Below are 18,439 nucleotides of genomic sequence, written 5' to 3'. Positions count from 1 at the left end.
CTCTTAGGGAAGGGGAAAAAAAGGTGCCAATAAAGAGGGTGTTGTCACAGTTTCAGCTGTGCCTTTGCAGAATTAAGTATAGCTCTGGATACACTGAAAACTTTTATCCTCTTCATTCTCAACATTTTGAAAGAGAAGTAACTGAGTTTTTCTTCAGTGTGCTGAGTAGTTGTATGTGGGATTTTTTCACTTCCTTGCTGTCAGGCATCAGATTCTACTGGAATGATGATACTGGGATAAACTTACATCTCATAAAGCCGTTAAAGCTGTTGTGGCACCCACCTTTGGTGCAATGGGTGAGCATTTCATCTCCTGAAAGGCAGCTTTCAGGCACTATTGGGTAGCAGCATGTGCAGCAGACTCCTTCAGCAGTCAGCAGAGTCAAAGCAGACGACTACAAGAGCCTACTTGCACCTGCACTACAGGCTGGCAGGAAAAGGTGCAGGTCCCAGAATAAACACAAGGGCACCCTGTTCTATCTTGCACTAAGCTTGAACTGGTTTGCTTTCTAAGGCAAACTAAAGGGCTCTAGTTGGTTATTGAAACTGTTTTCTCGTTGAGAAATCAGTAACCTTGCTGAACTCTTTTTTATGGGGGGGAAGTTGTCTTATCCTTCCAGACCAAGCAGAGGTAAAGCAAAAGTCTCCTGTCCTGAAGAAGGAAGCCTGTCCACAGTGGAAACACTTGTTTGTCTTTGATGGTGTGACCCCAGCTCAGCTACAGCAATCATGTCTACACCTGACTGTCTGGCACAAGTCAACTTTCAGCTCAAGTGATCAATTCATAGGAGGAGCCAGGCTTGGTGCAAGTAAGTTCCTTATCTCTGGAAGCTGAAGGTAATTTGGGAAAAAGTGTATTTAATTTACATCCCAAGAAATAATAATTACACTGAGCTATTTATTACCTGCTATCATGTGCCTACACATGCAGTCCTAGCCTCTGTCCTAAGCAACTTGCAGTCTTGGGTTCTGATCATGCAAGAACAGATGCAGGTGCAGAAGATCAAGGTTGTCAGTGGAAATTTTCAGGAAAGCCATTTGTTAACATGGTGATTTTTTTTATGGGTTAGAGCCATGCTAAGACAAGCACAGAAATGGTGTGGCTCTAACTCACACAGAGCTCTACGTATTTTTAAAGACCTATTCCTTTAATTGTTTTCTATGAATTGGCTTATTTGAAATAACTTCTCATCCAAAGAAAGCAGGAGAACTAATCATCTCATAGGCTCCAACCTTGCTTATATCGGTGCCAAAGTCTCCCACCCTTGTTCTCCCAGTGAGTTAAATGCTGTGGGTTTCAGTAGTTAAGAGAAAAGGCTCAAATGTTGTTTTGGTGTAACCAAGCAGTTTACAGGAGTATTATCACTAGTGGTAACTCAGTGTCATACAGGCTTCCTCATGAACTTTTTTTTGCTTATCCTAGCCAGCATTTGCCTTTCTGCTGCAGCAGGGGCTATCTGCTTGTAAGTGATCCACGTCCTAAGCCTGGAATGAACTGAAGCAGGAGCCTTAGTGCCATTCTGCTATTATGAGCATGCACACTTGCTCTTCTGCTTTTAGTCATATAGCCAAAACCTTTTTCTTTGCTGCAGGTTGCACTCTTCAGAGAGTGATCCCAGTTTAACAGGATGCAAATAATAGTTCAAAAGTATAAATACCATTTATTGCAATTAGTGCCTTAGGAGCTACAGAACAGCTGAAATCACTGTAGAAGTCGGTGAAAGGGTTGGCCAGAGGTGGGGTAAGACCAAGTGAAAGGCAGCTCTGATCTTTCCTTTTGCTTTCTTGCAGAGGAATTCTTTGCCTCTATGGACCTTGCTTCTCAAGGAATGCTCCAATGGCAGGAAATGCTCCGCAACCCAAACACATGGATGGACTTCACACTTGTTCTGAATTCAAATGAGGAAAACTTTAAATCATGAGAGATTATCACACAACAACTCTTCCTTTCCCATGTCCAATGTTTTAAACTGAAGAGGTACCTGCGCTTCAGGTCTGGGAAAGGTACACTGCAACAGCACCTGTTTCAGTTTTTTGGGGAGTAGAATTATGTATTTGAATGTGTGTGGCATTCTGAATGTTTTATTTCTTCAAAATTAAGACTTTAGCGTGTGTCTCTAGCTGGAGTGTAACGATAATACTGTTTCTTCAGGAGTGATAGCCTTGGTTTAAAATACATTGTGCTGACAAAGCAAGAGGCACCAGAGAATGTGAAGCTTGCAATTTTCAGGCCTAGCAGAACTGTTACTATTTAATTTAATCACAACTAGGACAAATTCAGAAAAAATAACTGTTACAACAAGAAAGTTACATTATTTCAGTCTTAGATTGATGTTTTCTCCCCATCATTTAAAAGCAGCTTATCTTTGCTTGCTGCAAATGGGTGATGCTAGCCTCTGTGCTTCAGCATTATCCATACCGCCACTGTATTTCATGTGGCCCAAAACCGCTTTGGCCTGTGGCCATGTCTCTCAAATGTGTGCTGTAGCATGGTGCTTAGAAAGTTAAATGTATAAATCCCCTGGCAGTAGCAGGGTGGGAGTACAGCCAATGGAATAAGGGTGGGTGTAACACATTCCTTCTTATCAGCTGCCATGATAAGACAGAATTAACAACTCTGATCCCTAGGGTGTACAGCACATGACAAACATTTAGCTAAGTTTATAATTTCTTCATGTGGACAAGCTTAGGCCCAAACTCCTGTGTCAGATTGCCTTGCCTTGGATGTAGCTTTACAGTCAGCAGAAACTTCTTGTGTACAACTGGAACTAGTGCTGCTGTGTTATACTTTTAGTCCTTACTGCAAGTATTCCCCCTTCTTCCTTTCTAGGTCAGTGTGGCTTTTAAGGATTTGAGATTTAAAGACACAGGGACTCATAAAAGAGCAGTAGCACAGCTTATTCAAAATACACCCCACAGAAGAAACACTTCACTCTATCACCTTTGTTACTTTGCAGATCTTTTATTTAGATGATTGCTGCTGCAAATAAAAAAAAAAAAAAACCCACACAAGATTCAACTCAAGTATAACGCAGCATAGATACTGTAAATGGAAGAGGTGGCAACATACTGTATCTCACTTTCTAACAGATTTTCAGGGAAAAAGGGGAAGAGTGGGGGAAGGATGGTCACAGAAATGCTCTCTACTAGAGAGAATACAACTGTGATATAAACAAGCAGTCCCTTCATCTTTGGAGTCTGAAGCTTTAAATCAAACATTTAAAAAAATTAGAAAATTTGTTAGAAAAATAGGTGCAGTAAAATTGTATATATTGGATCATGTGTACATATAACAGTTTTCATTAAGTAAAAAAATGATCTTTACAAATAATGCTTTATAGTAAATAATCAGCTGCACTGTACCAGACTACAGTTTTGTTTAGGCATTTTTACAGATGCAAGTCTTATTAAATCTGAAAAGTAACAAAATATACAGAGCAACACTATTTCCCTTTAACTAGTACTGCAATTCACATATTCCATGTTTTATATATATATAAATACTACACTATAACTGATCAATAATGAAGCTGGAATGCAAACACAGTGGTGTCTTGGATTCCAGGAGTACTTGTTACATGAAGAGGGTATCAGCATCCCTATGCCACTTCTGAGCCATCTCTGCACAATTTCTCCAGTTGAGAACAGCAACTAGAAAATATCTAACTTCTACACAAAGTAGTTCTGAGGTGTTGTCAGTTCTCTGGGGGGCGGGAGGGCAGGGGAGGGGGAACACGGGCATCAAAACAAAGGGAAAAACAGGATCTACAAGCACATGTGTGTGGATGTACCACACTCATACAGGTGCTTGCAAATCCTGAGTTCCACAAATTCTCTTCTCAGGTGCTATACTTTACACTGTCGCTAATAATACAAAGACATATGGCACAAAATTCACCCACAGATACTTATCTTTTAGACCAGGCTGAATCCACCACCTGCACAGGACATACATCTTTAAATAGAAGCACGGCCTGTTAAAATTTGTCTTGCTTAAAGAGAGATGTGACGTAAGGCCTTTTGGCACTAAGCAAAGGCATGAGCAAGTTACTGGGATCTGTGGTACAATAAGTTTTAACTATACCAAATTTCAGAAGGTTCAGAATAAAAGGGAGATTCAAACACCTCTGGGTTTAGAGAACATTGGTTAAGCGTCATACAGTGACCCGTCCTCAGGGAAAAAAAAAATAAACAACAAAAAACCAATACAACAAAAACCCCAAAACAAGAACACAGCATTAAGATCTGCCTTTCCCACAGTCCTGTCTTCTTACAAGCAACTTTACATTGCCTCAAACTCATCGATTCTCTGCTTTGTGTTGCCTTGCCGGATCTGCCGCAGCGTCTTGTATTTGTCCCGTCCCTGGCGCATGTTCTCCGAGTGGATGATATCGTTTTGGGTCCTCTTGTTCTCAACTCGAGCCTGGGCCAGCTCATCTGTCAGTGCCTGCAATAGGAAGAGCAATAAGTACAGGTTCTATGTGAGAAGCACTCAGCTCCTGTCGGTCATGTTCTTTGGGGAGAGCTGACTGTCGTTAATGCCTGGACAGAGCAGTGACACGGATGCGACCCGGGCTTTCCAAAACCATTATGGATGATTTAAACAATCTCAAAGCTTGAGCAATGACAGTAATCTTTATATACCTTGCCTTTCTTTCAAACTTCCTATAGGCATGGTAAACACAGAGAAACTGTTGTGCTTTATGTGTTAAACCAAGCGGTTAAAGGACCTGCTATCCAGGGCCGATTGTTTCAATGCCTTACCCTCAGCTGGCTCTGCACTCGTGCGTTCTTCTCTGCCTCAGTAATGCGCTTCTCCTCGTTGCGGTCGTTCCTGATGCCCTCGCTGGAGAACTCGGCGCTGTAGGCAGAGTACTCGGAGCCCTCATCTTGCAAGTTGTCGTGGACGTGGTAATTCACTGGCTCATAGACAGGGGGTGGGGGTGGAGGTGGAGCAGTCATTACCAGGTGTAACTCCTCCTTGGTCTTTACCAGATCCTCCTGTGCTTCCCTGGCCTTTGGGAAAAGAGTGAAAAATATTTTAAATGCATTTCTTGCTTTAAATCAGCTTAATGAACTGCTTCAACGTTCTAGTTTTTTCAATCTACTATGGAAAGCAAGTGAGAATGAAATGTCTACAGCTGATGGTACTCTACATTTAGAGGTGGGGTTTTTTTGGTTGTTTTTTTTTTTTTTTTTTGCTAGGGATGCTATCATCATCAGCCACTGTGTACTGTGCAGGGGGTCTGAGCAAAGAATATTCTTCCAATAAAACAGCCCAGGAAAATGTTCTGTGGAAAGCTATAGTTACAACCATTCTGTTCTCCATTTAAGGAGCTGTAGGCTGTAGGCACACAGGTTCCACAGAGTAAGATTTTGGGAATCTAATTTGGCATTTTTAGTGCAAATACACACAAGGCAGCCACCTTCCCTGCTGCTGCAGTGGTTCTGCCCTCCCATGTGTCTTACAGCGCGCTGGGAGCACCAGCACTCTGAGCCTTGCGTGGTTTGTCTTTGGTTTTAGGGCAGCAGTTTATTAAACTCTCCTGATCCATGTAGCAGGAAGCCACTGACATCAGCACACACTCCTCAAAACAGGTACCTACAGTGTGGTTGCATTTGCAGCATCTTCTCTTGACTGATATAATGTTTTCAGACATTATATCATGGATTACATGCATCATTTATTCATGTGCACCTTCCTCACCAAGGCTCCAAGACCATGATCATATTTTTAGGTTTTACACAGGCTTTCATTCTGACTTTTGACTGAAAGGTTGTTGGAATAAAAGTGTTTTTGCAGACGTGCTGCACATTCATCATGAGTTTGGTCTTCTTCACTGCTGTACAAATGTTTGCCTCCACATGTTTGAGAAGTCACACCAGGCTAAGCACCACAGTATGCTCTGCTTAAGCAGAGAACGTTGGAGCAACGTGTAAAGCAGATACTCACCCTGATTTGCCACTCTTCAACCTCACTCTCTTTACGCTTCCTTGCCTCTTCGAGAAGTGCTATCTTGGCTGTATACTCTGCAAGCTCTGTAGCCTGTTAAATAATAAAATGGGAATTACAAGGACTCTTAAAAAAACCACCAACCCAACCAAAAAACCAAACACAATAAAAAAATACTGTTAACTCTAATAGGAAGACCAAATAGGAAACTAAGAACTAAAAATTAGATTGCTTATGATAGAAACCAGTGCCACAATGATGGTCCAGTACTTCACTGCATTATGTTTTTCCCTGGACATGATGGCTTTGCCTTACTCAAGGGCACAGTAACATGCCTGTGAGTCTTGTTCTCAGAATAACTGGGTCTTACCAGCTGTTCCTGGTTCTTCTTCTGGTCCACAGTTTGTCTCTCCAGCTCTTCCTTGGCCTGCAGTGCTGCCAAACGGTCAGCTTCCAGGCGTTCTGCCTCCTCCTGGGCCCGTTTCCTCTCCTCCTCCAGCTGAATGGCTCTTTGGATCTGATCTGACAGCTCTGCAAAGAGACAGATCAATGTGGTTAGTCCACAAGTCTGGTCAAAGCTAAGGATCTTCAGTCTCTTAGGTAACTGCAGAAGTCATGACAGAATTTTACTCCAGCTTGCAATACTCCCTTCACACACTCTAAGTGATTATTTGCATAATACACCAAGTAACTGGATGCAGAAGTAGTCAGATGCAGACTGTAGTTAAATCTTCTGCAAGGTTTTTGCACTGAAGTCTGTAACATTGACATGACTCTACTGCCCTTGACTGACAGTTTTCTGCATGAATGAGATGTTGCTGCCTCCAATGTATTCTTCTGTGCATTGAAACAGAAGCTTCCATTTCACTGGAAAGATTTGCTCCCAAGTACTGTTTCTGTTAGGATTTAGTAAAAAGTACTTGAGGGCTGAACTCATGCTTACTGCTGGAAGAGGCTATGCTCTTAAATCCCCCCGGCAACTGGGGAAAACAGAGTTCCCGCCCTTCAGTCCCCAAATAAAATCTGCAGATTTTTATGCTGCTTTCACACTTTGGATGCACATTTGTACATTTAGCTGTAAAGGCAGACATTAGTAGTCTTGCCAAACAATCCCAGTGTCACCAGATTTAGACAAGGCATGGACAGCAACCCATACAACCCCTCTACTATGGAGCACAATACATGGTCTGGTCAGCCAGGACATGTACTTTACCTTTCTCTGCTTTCTGAGTCTTCACTTCATACTCTTGTAGCCTCACCAGCAGCTCCTCCTTCTCCCTCAGCATTTGCTCTTTCTCCCTCTCAATTGTCTCTCTCCTCCTCTTTTCATCTTCTAGTTGTTTCCTGTTAGAAACACATTTCATGCTGGAAGCTCATTTTCAGACCCAAGCTACTGCCAGACAAGAAACTGGCTGGGAATCTCTCCAGGCAACTCAATGGGAAAGTGGTTGCCATGAAACAAGAGCCAGAAGACAGAAATAGGCAATTACTTCACCTCTTCAGAATTCTTGCTCAGTTTTAGATACCCCATTTCATAAAAGCATTTGTATTTTTGTCGGTTGCCACAGAAATTTAGAATACCGAATAGCTGCTAGACACAGAGAGGAAAAACAGGACTTGTACTGCAAGGCAGAGGAGGTGTAACTTTGTTAATTCTGCCATATGGAAAGTCAAGGGGACGTGAAAACAGCAGAACTGAGGGAATGGAGACAAACAATCCACAAGTCCAGGAGAAAAGCGGCATGATTTCTGAATCATAAGCAACCTGCAGCCAGTGGTAGAATCACTATTCCTTTTTCCTTGCCTGTAAGAGATCTCCCAGTTCCTTCTGTCTTTACAATGTACACGAATGTGCTCCCTGTGAAGGGTTTCCCTTACTCCCAGCCATCCCATGGCCCAACACAAAAATCAGGTACTCAAGAGTCAGGAAAACCCTTCTCTACGTGCACACCACCACACTGGAGCCTGCTGTGCCTTTACTTGCACATTTCCTTGCAGCTCTGGAGGCTGCAGCCAGGACAGCCGACTGTGTGGGCACAGGGCCAAGCAGGAAGAATAACACAGTCCCACTGCAGGACACCCCAAGCCCCTGCCCATTCTCCAGAGCTCCAGGGCCACACGTGCTCCTCCTGAGCCTGGGATGGCTCAGAGCCTCTCCCACGTTACTGCCCCCTGCCCAGCTGCTTTCTGATCCCTGGCGCTCCGGTGTCATTTATTTCTGCCATGCCACAGCAGCTGCCAGTATCCAAGCCCACCTTTCCAGCTGTTTCTGGTGCTTCTCCTCCCGGGCCTGAGCTTTCATCTGCTGCACCTCAATGGTGTCGGGCTTCCTGCGCCGCATGTACAGCTCATGGTTGCCCATGCAGAGCTGCAGGATCCTCTTGTTGATTCTCAGCCGAGGAGCATAAAACACAAAGTCCTAGGAGAGAGACACCACAGTCTGTTTTTTCCAAACACTCTCTCTCTCCTCCCAGCTAACTACAGACAGCACATCTTGCCATTAATTTCATTCTAATCCAGACATACGTGCAAGGCCATTTAAGCACAGCAGCAGGGACGGCAAATATTATCTGAAGCCAAAACTATTGTGATTTATATTCTCCATTTAAAGTCTACATATAATTGACAAGTTACTCTTCTAGAAAAAGCATCTGTTAGAGAAAATCCCAGATTGACAAAGTCTCGTTTAAATGGAAATTGTTAGATGTTGCAGAAGGTTCTGGGTTGGCAGGTCTGGGCAACACACAGACCTCTAGTGTTGAGTAGTTTTTCAGTTTGCAGTTTTGTGACTGAAAGACAAAGCACAAACTTCAAATGTAACTTTGTAGAATTTCTTGATCTATCTGAATCAACATTCAATGCCCCACACGTTTTTTCACAGAAAAATGCCCTTCAATAAAATTCTTTTCTGTTCCATGACATTTCCTAGTTAAGTTGACCTAGGCTGTTAAAAGACTGTCAAATGAAAACCAATTTTTTAACCACCAGCCACATGGGTTATTCAGAATATCAGGTGGCAGACAGTAACGAAACAGAAGATATTCTAAAATTTCTGGTTCAGTAAAAAGGACATTCCCAAATTTCTTATTCTCTGTCTTATAATCAGACTTTTACAAAAACTATAATGCAGACTGGCTCTTCAAGAAGAAAACCAGCTAAGGAAGGGATACGGAGGGCCCAAGTTCATTACCTCCCTGATGATTTTTCTCCGTCCACAACCACACATTTACAACACAGTAAACTTACACACTGGATAAACATCCTTGTGCTTTTTCTGTGTACTACATGGATGGTGGGCAAGCTGCCACATTACCACCATAAACCAGCTCCCATTCCTTGGAATTACTCTCCTATGGATTGCCTCACTGTTAGCAAGAGATGGAACCAGGAATGGAAGCAATGATCATATTTTTAATTGCCTGAGCTCAGAAGCACAACTGTGGCTATCTCTGGGAAAACTAGAAGTCACACTAAGCAATTAAAAGCTCCCTAAGTGGTATTAAGATGAGTATGCTGACAAAGACTGATTTTCTCCAATGCATTTCCCTAATGCACACACTGGCTGCAGAAGAGGCGGTCAGGGCACTGTGTTGTGCTCTCCCACTAAATCCTGCCAGAGCCATTCCAAGGTGTATAGGTCTGATCCTGATAGTTGTGACAGTAAGCTGCTTATCCAACCTCCTACTTCTGTCAAGTAATTGTAAAAACAAACAGTTTGTGCACATTGTGATGAACAGGTCCTGTGCTGAAGCAAAGCTCACTTACATGGAAGTAAATCCTGAGGGTACGGGCAGTGCTTGCATGTGTCATTTAAGGCCATAATCAAGGGACAAAACATTCAAATACAAATATAAAAGAATCCCTTTCTTTCCTCATCCCCAGCCTACCCCAGATCTCACACAACTGGGAGAACTGCACCCCAATATTTTAAATATAATGTGCTGAAGATCCTGGAGTATATGGGCAGACAAAGCTGAAAAATTAAAAAGCTTATCCTGGGCAAGGTGTTACGGGGCTCTACCCTTTACATTACTGTCAATTTAAACACAGGCATGTAGAATCCTCCAAATTAAAAGAGAGCTTCCAACCCACAACTTGGGTGGACTGTTTTGCTGTAGTTATAATGCCTGCCTTTTTAAAAGGAGACACAAGCATATAAAAGGACCCAGACAACTTCCTGAATACTCAAAATTAGCGCCCAGGTAAATTCTTCTTTTAGGCACAGCTTTAAACATACCACCAGCCAGAGGGAAAATAACAATTGACAGAGAAGAAGGAAACATATCTGAGGTTTTCAATGCTAACACCTTTCTGTACCAGGCTTTTGCAAGCCTTCCACTTCAAACTCAGGTTTATTCTTTGGAGAGTGGGTGGCAAAATGTGATCTGTGTTTTCTAATTATGCACAACACATTCAAGAGGCTCTTCTACTGAGAAAAGTATGCCTGACAGACCAGCTTTCTGTCTCTGGGGAGTTTTGTTGGTTCTCACTAACAGCACCACAGAAAACAGCTCCTCTCCCCCAGGTTCTTATCTGGGGGAAAGAAGAAATCCCTGCAGCACACAGTGTATTTTTATCCTTTAAATTACTGGGAGGATCTTTTTCTGTTAGAGATATAAGCCATCATCCTTTGCCAAAGCCAGGCTACTTATTATTTCTCTGGGCTGTACTTACCCACCAAGGCTAAGTACTGGGGTAGGGGAAGAGCAGAGGAGGTCTTTCTCAACTACTCCCATAATTTCACAAGACTGACAGAATGACATCCACCTGTACCAGTTATTCCACCTTACATTCTCAACAGATCAAAGTAAGTTTCTAATTCCTCACTAAAATAACTCTGAAAACATACTTATAAGTATTGAAAAGTAACATTCACAGGCAGACACAGAAGTCATATCCCTGAGATTTACCTTGGTGTTCAAGAAAGTCAATGAACACCACATTTTACTCTGTCAGTAGTGGGGAAGTGAGCAGTGATGGATGGGATGCCATATGTATCTATGTGGTTTTGCAGCAGCATTTGAACTCCTTCTGTAATATTTTAATGAACATTTTTTAATGTTTGAGGTTTTTTAAATGAAAAAAACAAAAATAAAATTTACCTATCAGCTTCTATGCACTGAAAGATATGCAGAGAAGACTCTCAGAATTAGCAAAGAATCTCAAGTTTAAGTATGAAGTTACCTATCTTGCTACAAAAAAAAAAAAAAAAAAAAAAAAAAAAAGAGACTCTGCAGTGGTAAAGCCCTTATCTTTTTCCACATTAGCTATCACTATCAGCCCTTCATTGATGCTGCACAGAGAAAAAACAGAAACAGCAGCTCTAAATACAAATGCTTATTTTGCATCTAGAATATCTGCAGCCTTCTCCTCTCCCAAGTTTACTTTATTTTGAAATGAAACAGTGTCAGTTGTTCATCTGCAGCATCCAAGAGCCCCTTCTAGATATACTTACTGGTGCCTTCTTGTCAATAGGCTTTATAACAAACTTCTTGTCATTGAAAGAGATGTTTCTGATTTCGCTCCAGGGGAACCCTATCTTCGGGGTTAGTCTGGAAAGAAGAAAAACTTGTTTTAAAAGATGATGCAATAAACATTTTTCTTCCATATAGCTTCCAACACACAGACTTGGTGGAATGCAATATTTCACAAAGTCTTCCCAACAGAGAGAAGACAGTAATTAAACCAGAATACTATAGGGAATAGGAAAAGCCCAGTAACCTAACTTACTGAGTCTCTTCTCATTTTCATCAGCCACCCTATTGACCTTTGGCTATGTAAAATGGATGGTCTGTACTGAAGCCACATGCTCAGCTGCTTTTAAGTTTCTTTTAACTCTGGGCCCCAAATCCACAGCATGCAGACTTTATGTGCAACGCTTCCCTGCACAGGCCTCTGACACATCATGAGAGGCATAAGACTGAGCTGCTCCCCACAACTTACAGCACCCACAGTCAAACCTACCCTGCTGTGTTACAGCTATCCCAGTCACCTCCAAGCTGCCTTCACTCCAAAGTGCTGGACAGGCACCATTGGTAGGAGAAAATTTATTTTCTTTTGTTTCACAGACTGAGTCAGCTTGGAAGGGACCACAGTGGTCATGTGGTCCAAGCTCCCTGCTCAAGCACGGTCATCCCAAAGCACATGGCACAGGATTGCATCCTGTCAGGGAGACTTCCACCACCACTCTGGGCAGCCCGTTCCAGTGCATGGTCACCTGCACAGTAAAGAAGTTCTTCCTCACGTTCAGGTGGAACTTCCAGTGCATTGGTGTTTGCTCCTCGCCCCTTGTCCCACTGCTCAGCACCATTGAGAGGAGCGTGGCTCCATCCTCTTGACACCCTCCCTTCTGATATCTCCCCCCCTAGATTACAGGCAAGGTTAGTAACAAAGGGCCCTGTTCTTTCCTTCCATACAAACTGCTCTTTCAGCCCATCCCATGAGTCACCAAGCAGAACTTTACTCGCTGGTCATGCCATGAGCTGTGCCACGTGGTTCCCCACTATTGAAAAGCTCCCCTATGAAGCAAAGGGCAAGATTCAGACTCCCAGCTCTTCCTCACTGCTGTGGAGCGCAGGTCTGTTGATTTGTCTGAAATTTTTCTATATGACTCACTAAATATTTGAGATTCTCTTCTGCCTTAATTTCCTCAGACTCTTGCATATAAAAAGCATCCAGTTTCTCATGAGATCAAATGTTTCTGAGCCATTCCAATACTTCACCTTCACACAACTGATCTACATTGTTCTACGTGTTCTAACATTGCAAGGATTTGTGCATTTGACTATAATAAAGTCCTTTCATTACCCCAACCAAATATTTTATTTTTATATTTAACATCGCATTATTATTCTTTTATTCTTCTCTTACCAAGGGAAGATAGCTGTTAATGATTAAGAATTGTGTCTTATATAAAAAATAATACCAACAAGCAATCTTCTTGTTATTTTCTAACCCGACCAATGTATGTGTCTCTGTCACAATTACTCTTGCAAATGATTTGAAGACACAAATATTAACACTTACAGAAATGTTTATCATGACAGTGGACCTCTCAAATATTGTAAGAAATCTATGGACCTCATTGATTAAAGAAAAAAAAGAGCAATTTGGAGAGGAATTTCACTTATTGTCAAGGAGATGGAAAACTACTGCACCAAAAGATTTTGCTGGGTCCAAGCACAAAAAACCGCCTTGCTTCATTTAAATTCAGACATCAAAAATAAAAATCACCCTCTTCAGAACTTTCCATTCCCTAACCTCTAACTCAACTGCAAGATTATGCAACTCTGTGTGTGTGTAACATTAAGAACTGTAAAGAAAATTATTTGATTAGACTAAGATTAACTAATTACTCCAGCCTCCATCACATTAGTACAGGTACTTAAATCCTAGATAATACACTGACAGACAACTAAAATAATTCACTCATTAGTAAGTTCTGCTGCAGAATCTTCCCTTTAATGCAGGAAAATAAAAAGCTTGAATATGCCTAGAAACAGGACATTGACATGCACTGCAGTATAGAGGCTCACACACCTACAGTGCAGCTTCATTTTCCTCATGTTAAACTTCAACAATGAAATCTCCGCTTCTTCACCTTTGCCCTCAGTCTCCAAACTTTGCACCTACCAACCAGAGGTGCCATACACATTACTATTTTTCTAGTCCCCATATCTGCTGGAAAGACTTAATTATATAGTGGCAAGAGTTACAGCAGAAATAAGCAGTTTATTCCAGCACTGTATTTGTTTTGCAAACGCTCTTGATAGGTCTTCACAGTCAATGGCTACACTCTGCTCCTGCAGCTCGAAAAACCTGTTTGTGTGACCATGGTTACATAGCAAGACCAGTCATTCAAGACTGAAGTATTACATGAGCGAAACTACTTTTCTTTCAAGTGACACTCCTTGTTTTCTGGGTGACAGCACATATTAGCATTGCAGAAAAGACTGCCTTTCTCTTTGCCTTATCAACAGAAGATCCAATTAATATTTGGGTTGCATTCAAAGCTTTTTGGAGGCAAAGATGTAGAACAGGTGAAAACCCTTCGCTATTTCAATGATAGTCTGTTACAAATTAGTGACATGAAACAAAGATTTGAAACATCAGGAGAGGAAAAGAAAGCAGTCTAGACAGCAATGCTCCATCTAAAAAATATCTATTTTAACTCCCTTCAATCCTTCAGCTGCAGAGTATTAGAAGGGACTAGCAGGCTTAGACACAGCTGTTCTCACCTTCTTATTATGTTTATTTATAGATGTAGTCTATCATTTCCCACCTACTATCCAATTAATAATGGCTCTGCCTTTACCAGAAGGGCCGATTAAAGCTGTGTGTACCTCAGCAAGCGCTCACTTCATTCTTTGTTCACAGTAACTATATAGGTTAGCCTCTCCCCCGGTTCTGGGTGTCACCCAGCTTTGCTTTTGTGTCCACCCCATAATCTGCCTTTTTCAGAACCGGGCAGCTGCATACATCCATCATTAACTTCAGGATAGGAGTGTCCTTAGGTATCTGAACACTGCAGATACCTTAGCCTAGCTAGGTTCTCATGTTGTGGCTGCTGATGACAAACCAGCTGACCTGACTCAAGGAAAAGCCTGGTAAACTCCTCAGTTCAGGATTCAGCTCCAGCACTGTGCACGATTATGAAGATGGCATCGTACAACTGACATCTCTATACAGCAGATAGTGTTAGCAGGTCAGGAAGGACATGAAAGCACAGGGGATGTGAAAGGCCATTTCCTAGCTTCACCTACTGATCCAAATTTGGAACACAACCATTCCTGTAAACAAGAAATGTCCCATACTAGCCCTTTTTGGAAGAACAGAGGTAAAAACAAAAGCCTTACTTATCATCCTTTTCATAGATGTTGAGCCCCAAGGCATCGACCCCCAACCAAAGGTCAGTTCCTTTCTTATTCTTGATTTCAAAATAGTTGATTCCATACATCTCCAGGTCTTGGGCAATCTTCAGGTATTCCAGCATGGCATTCTCTCTGAGACAGGAAAAAGTCAGATAAATGAGAAACCATCGTCTGCTCTCTCTCTGAAAGCACAAACACCTCAGAAGAAAAAATACAATTTTTTCTAAACCTCACCTCTAACATAGAAGTTAAAACTGAACATTCACCATTTAGGATTCACTTCAGAAGTTATGATGTCACATCTGTGAGCACACACAGAGAATACTCCCATACACCAGTCCCTAGTATTTCCAGACAGAAAATCAGCGACTTTCACCTCTCTTAGCATTCATCCTTGTCTCAGGGTACAGTGAGTAGGAAAGGTATAGGATCTGAGCTATCCCCATCTGCCAATGCAAATGCTTCAATGACTGTAAGGTTTGATGTACATCTTTACTCTTTTTCCCACTCAAAGCTATCACTGTGCACAGGTCCAAGATCTTCACAAAACCATGCTATTCTCAGCACCAGTACAAACTGCACTACTTTGCTGTACCATGTGATTCAATACTGAACTAAAAAATACACACCAGGAGTAGGCTCACACAGGGAACTCAGAGTCTAAACCACAGACTAACAAAACCATATTGTAGAAATACAAACAATCAGCAAGGTGACCAGCCCAAGGACCAACACAAAACACTCACTTGAGCATGCCACTGTGCTCAGCATGCCACACCTGGATCCGTTCTTCCCACTGCTCTCTGGAGAGTTTATGCTGGTCCATCACCCTACACAAACAGATAGCAGCAAGATTAGATGTTGTGCAGTGTCCACTGATGGTGATCTTTGCTTTAGTCTTACTCTCACCCTGGTGGAAGACTTACTGTAGCTGAAAGGAAAACCCTACTCAGCCCAAAGACATTCTCTGTGAATTCAGAATGAGCAATAACCCTCTCCAAAGCCTTTCTGGTCACTGACCAGACACATGAGAGGTATAAGCAAAACACTGCAAACAAATCACACACATACTGTAGACATCAGGGGATTAAAGCAAAGCAAAAGTTGGTGCAATCCCTGGAATTAGATATTGCTGCAGCGTCATCAGAAGGGGTAAACAGAAGCCATTGGTCTGATAACATCCACTAATCCCGTGTGGGGATGGACAGTGTAGCCACAACACATGCTTTCCACATACAAGTTTTTTAGGACTGTACATTGTGATTAACGACACACAACCCAACCTTCTTAAGAAATGACATATTCTTGACTTAATGCTACTCTTCTTCTTAAAGAGGAAACATTCATACTGCTACAGGTACTAGCATGGCAGCAGTGTTTAAGAAATAAAAGCTGAATACAAAACTGTATTTCCTCTCTAACCAACCCAAGGAGAAGCAAAAACATAGTCAAATATGACAGGTAGAAATAGAATAAAGGAAAACCCCAATTATATACAATTCAATCTAAAAACAACAAAACATGCTTTCAAATGAAACTCTTCGCATTTAACTAGAATTCAAATTAAAAAATAAAAGAGAGACTGCATCAGTCAATTCTTTCACCTTTGGGGGATCAGACGCTCTGAATTGAGGTATCCAGGCTTGTGCACTTCTTTGTTGTAATCTCCAAATTTGGCCTGCACAGCATAGGAGCCAAGAAGTACTGCTGTTTCAGGAGGACAGTAGATCTCATCACTGAGGATCCCTTCCTTCACCTGCAGGAAGAACAGCTTCTGCGTGATGTCCTGAATCAGCTCTTCAGACACGTCCTCTGGGAAGAACTTGGCACGGAATCTGAACTGGAGGGGATTCTCCTTTCTGATTTCTTGAGCAGAAACCTGAGGACAGAGGTGACACCACAACTGAGCAGGTGTGGTTTTTTTGCAAACAATAAAATATATTGCTTTCACACAGAAAAAAGAATTGAAAGCATTTGTCATAAGAGGCAAGTGACTGGCAACTCCCTAGTGGAATTCCTTCATTCTGGGCTGCTTACTGCTAGCAGAGAACATGGGGGAGATGCATTGTTTTCTGACTAAGCCAGTTAAATCCTGTTTGTACAGTAAACACTGGTCACTGGAGAATGATTTACTGTGCTGTATCAGACTGCAAATCCACCCAGTACTATGTGTATTTGACAGAGAACAGCCCCCTGACATTAAACAGGTGTGTCACCGACTGCCCCATCAAGAAAAGCAGTTCATGCCCTCGTAAGAGCTGGGGATACACAAACAGGAGCACGTCAGAGGCATCAGCACTTGACTGCCCAGCCTGGAAGTGCCTCTTTTCCAATTAGCACACAACTGATCCTGCACAGGCAGGGCCTAAGCCCATTGTCAGCCAAGGTGTTCCTCCAGCCACTGAAAGCGCAGCTGCTTCCTCCCAACAAAGGACAGTATCAAAGTGCTGCTGCACATCTGGCAAATGCTTCCTGCAACTCAGAGTGAAAAGGCAGACTTCTGCCTTGCCACCTTCTGCCATCCTCATCTGTGGAGATCACAATGTTATCTCTAAAAACAATCCTGGAATCATGAAAATTAGGGCACAATCAACAGCAGGCACAAGGTGTACGAAGTTGCAGCCATCAACACATCAGGGATCATACAATTTAACCTTTGGCCAGCAATTAGCCCAAAGTCTGTTACCTTTTTATCAAGCTTCAGCCAAGTCTGGAATCCTTTGTTGTCCACATACTGAAGACCAAAGTACCACACTTCTCGCAAACCTATGGTTTTAACCACCTGCAACAGAAAGGTAAGAAAGAAAAAGCTATTGCAGGTAAAACTTCACTTGAGGTCCAGGTATCCTTTTGCGTCCCACATCACCTGTGATGGGTGCAGGTAACAGCCTAAACCTACTCATTTGGCATCTCTTCATTTCACCTTGTTGACAAAGGTATACAGCTGCCATTGTAGATGACGATGACAGCACAGGCTAAGATACCTGTCCCACCCAGTTTCTAGAAGATGATGATCTTGGGGAAAGCAGGTGAGACAAACAACAAGTGACAGGCCACCAACTGCTAGACTGATACCCTGGCAGCAGGGGAGGCTTCTGCTCGCTTTTATCTACTGATTCATCTTAAAACTGTACTTTGTGAAGCAGATGAATTATGTCACCAAAATTTTTGCTGGGATGGTCTCTAATGAAATTTGTACTAACTACAACTAGTTAGCAGCACTAATGGCTCAACTGACCTTGTCTGCCAGTCACCAGAGATTATTCCTTCTAGAGAAAGCAATTGAGAGGTGCTTCATACTGCTGCTGTGAGGCTCTGAGAGTTAAAACAAGGTGCAAGTATTCTCAGTCAAGGTTATTATTTTTTTAAACTCTCCAAAAAGATGAGTTTATGAAGGACAAAAATACATTGATGCCCTCAAATTAGGACAAGTTTCATTTCATATATTGTAAATACTAACTAGCTGAAAGGCACAGAAACACCATCCATTAACTGGATGGTGCACTTACTAGTAAAGCAGTCCTGTTTGGACATGTTACTTTTCCTCAGTAGAGGACAGAGTGAACGACTCCCTGACCTTCACCTACAGCTTGTTCTTATAGGCAAGTGCTTGGCTG

At 42.2% G+C, this 18,439-nt stretch overlaps 2 protein-coding genes across 18 annotated transcripts in view; one reads left to right on the top strand and one right to left on the bottom strand.

Annotated features, from left to right (window-relative positions):
• Nucleotides 1-2,543, top strand: part of SYTL3 (synaptotagmin like 3) — a 32,266-nt gene extending 29,723 nt beyond the window's left edge. For all 17 annotated transcript variants that reach the window (XM_040057582.2, XM_040057567.2, XM_040057563.2 and 14 more), the window contains 2 exons: nucleotides 603-808; nucleotides 1,791-2,543. In XM_040057582.2, the coding sequence (XP_039913516.1) occupies nucleotides 603-808; nucleotides 1,791-1,921 (337 nt within the window). In that variant the 3' untranslated portion in view covers nucleotides 1,922-2,543. The remainder of the gene's footprint in view (nucleotides 1-602; nucleotides 809-1,790) is intronic.
• A 396-nt stretch (nucleotides 2,544-2,939) lies between these two features.
• The window catches only part of EZR (ezrin), a 36,698-nt gene continuing 21,198 nt past the window's right edge, over nucleotides 2,940-18,439 (bottom strand). The window contains exons 3-13 of the mRNA XM_040057585.1: nucleotides 17,509-17,604; nucleotides 16,427-16,701; nucleotides 15,569-15,652; nucleotides 14,808-14,954; nucleotides 11,408-11,504; nucleotides 8,208-8,371; nucleotides 7,166-7,296; nucleotides 6,323-6,483; nucleotides 5,953-6,045; nucleotides 4,764-5,015; nucleotides 2,940-4,446 (exon numbers count right to left, since the gene is read on the bottom strand). Of these exons, the coding sequence (XP_039913519.1) occupies nucleotides 4,282-4,446; nucleotides 4,764-5,015; nucleotides 5,953-6,045; nucleotides 6,323-6,483; nucleotides 7,166-7,296; nucleotides 8,208-8,371; nucleotides 11,408-11,504; nucleotides 14,808-14,954; nucleotides 15,569-15,652; nucleotides 16,427-16,701; nucleotides 17,509-17,604 (1,665 nt within the window). The 3' untranslated portion in view covers nucleotides 2,940-4,281. The remainder of the gene's footprint in view (nucleotides 4,447-4,763; nucleotides 5,016-5,952; nucleotides 6,046-6,322; nucleotides 6,484-7,165; nucleotides 7,297-8,207; nucleotides 8,372-11,407; nucleotides 11,505-14,807; nucleotides 14,955-15,568; nucleotides 15,653-16,426; nucleotides 16,702-17,508; nucleotides 17,605-18,439) is intronic.

The sequence above is a fragment of the Hirundo rustica genome, chromosome 3 (assembly GCF_015227805.2).
Source record: "Hirundo rustica isolate bHirRus1 chromosome 3, bHirRus1.pri.v3, whole genome shotgun sequence".
NCBI classification, from domain to species: Eukaryota; Metazoa; Chordata; class Aves; order Passeriformes; family Hirundinidae; genus Hirundo; species Hirundo rustica.
Note: the sequence above shows the minus strand (reverse complement) of the source record. Positions and strands in the feature narration are given on the sequence as shown.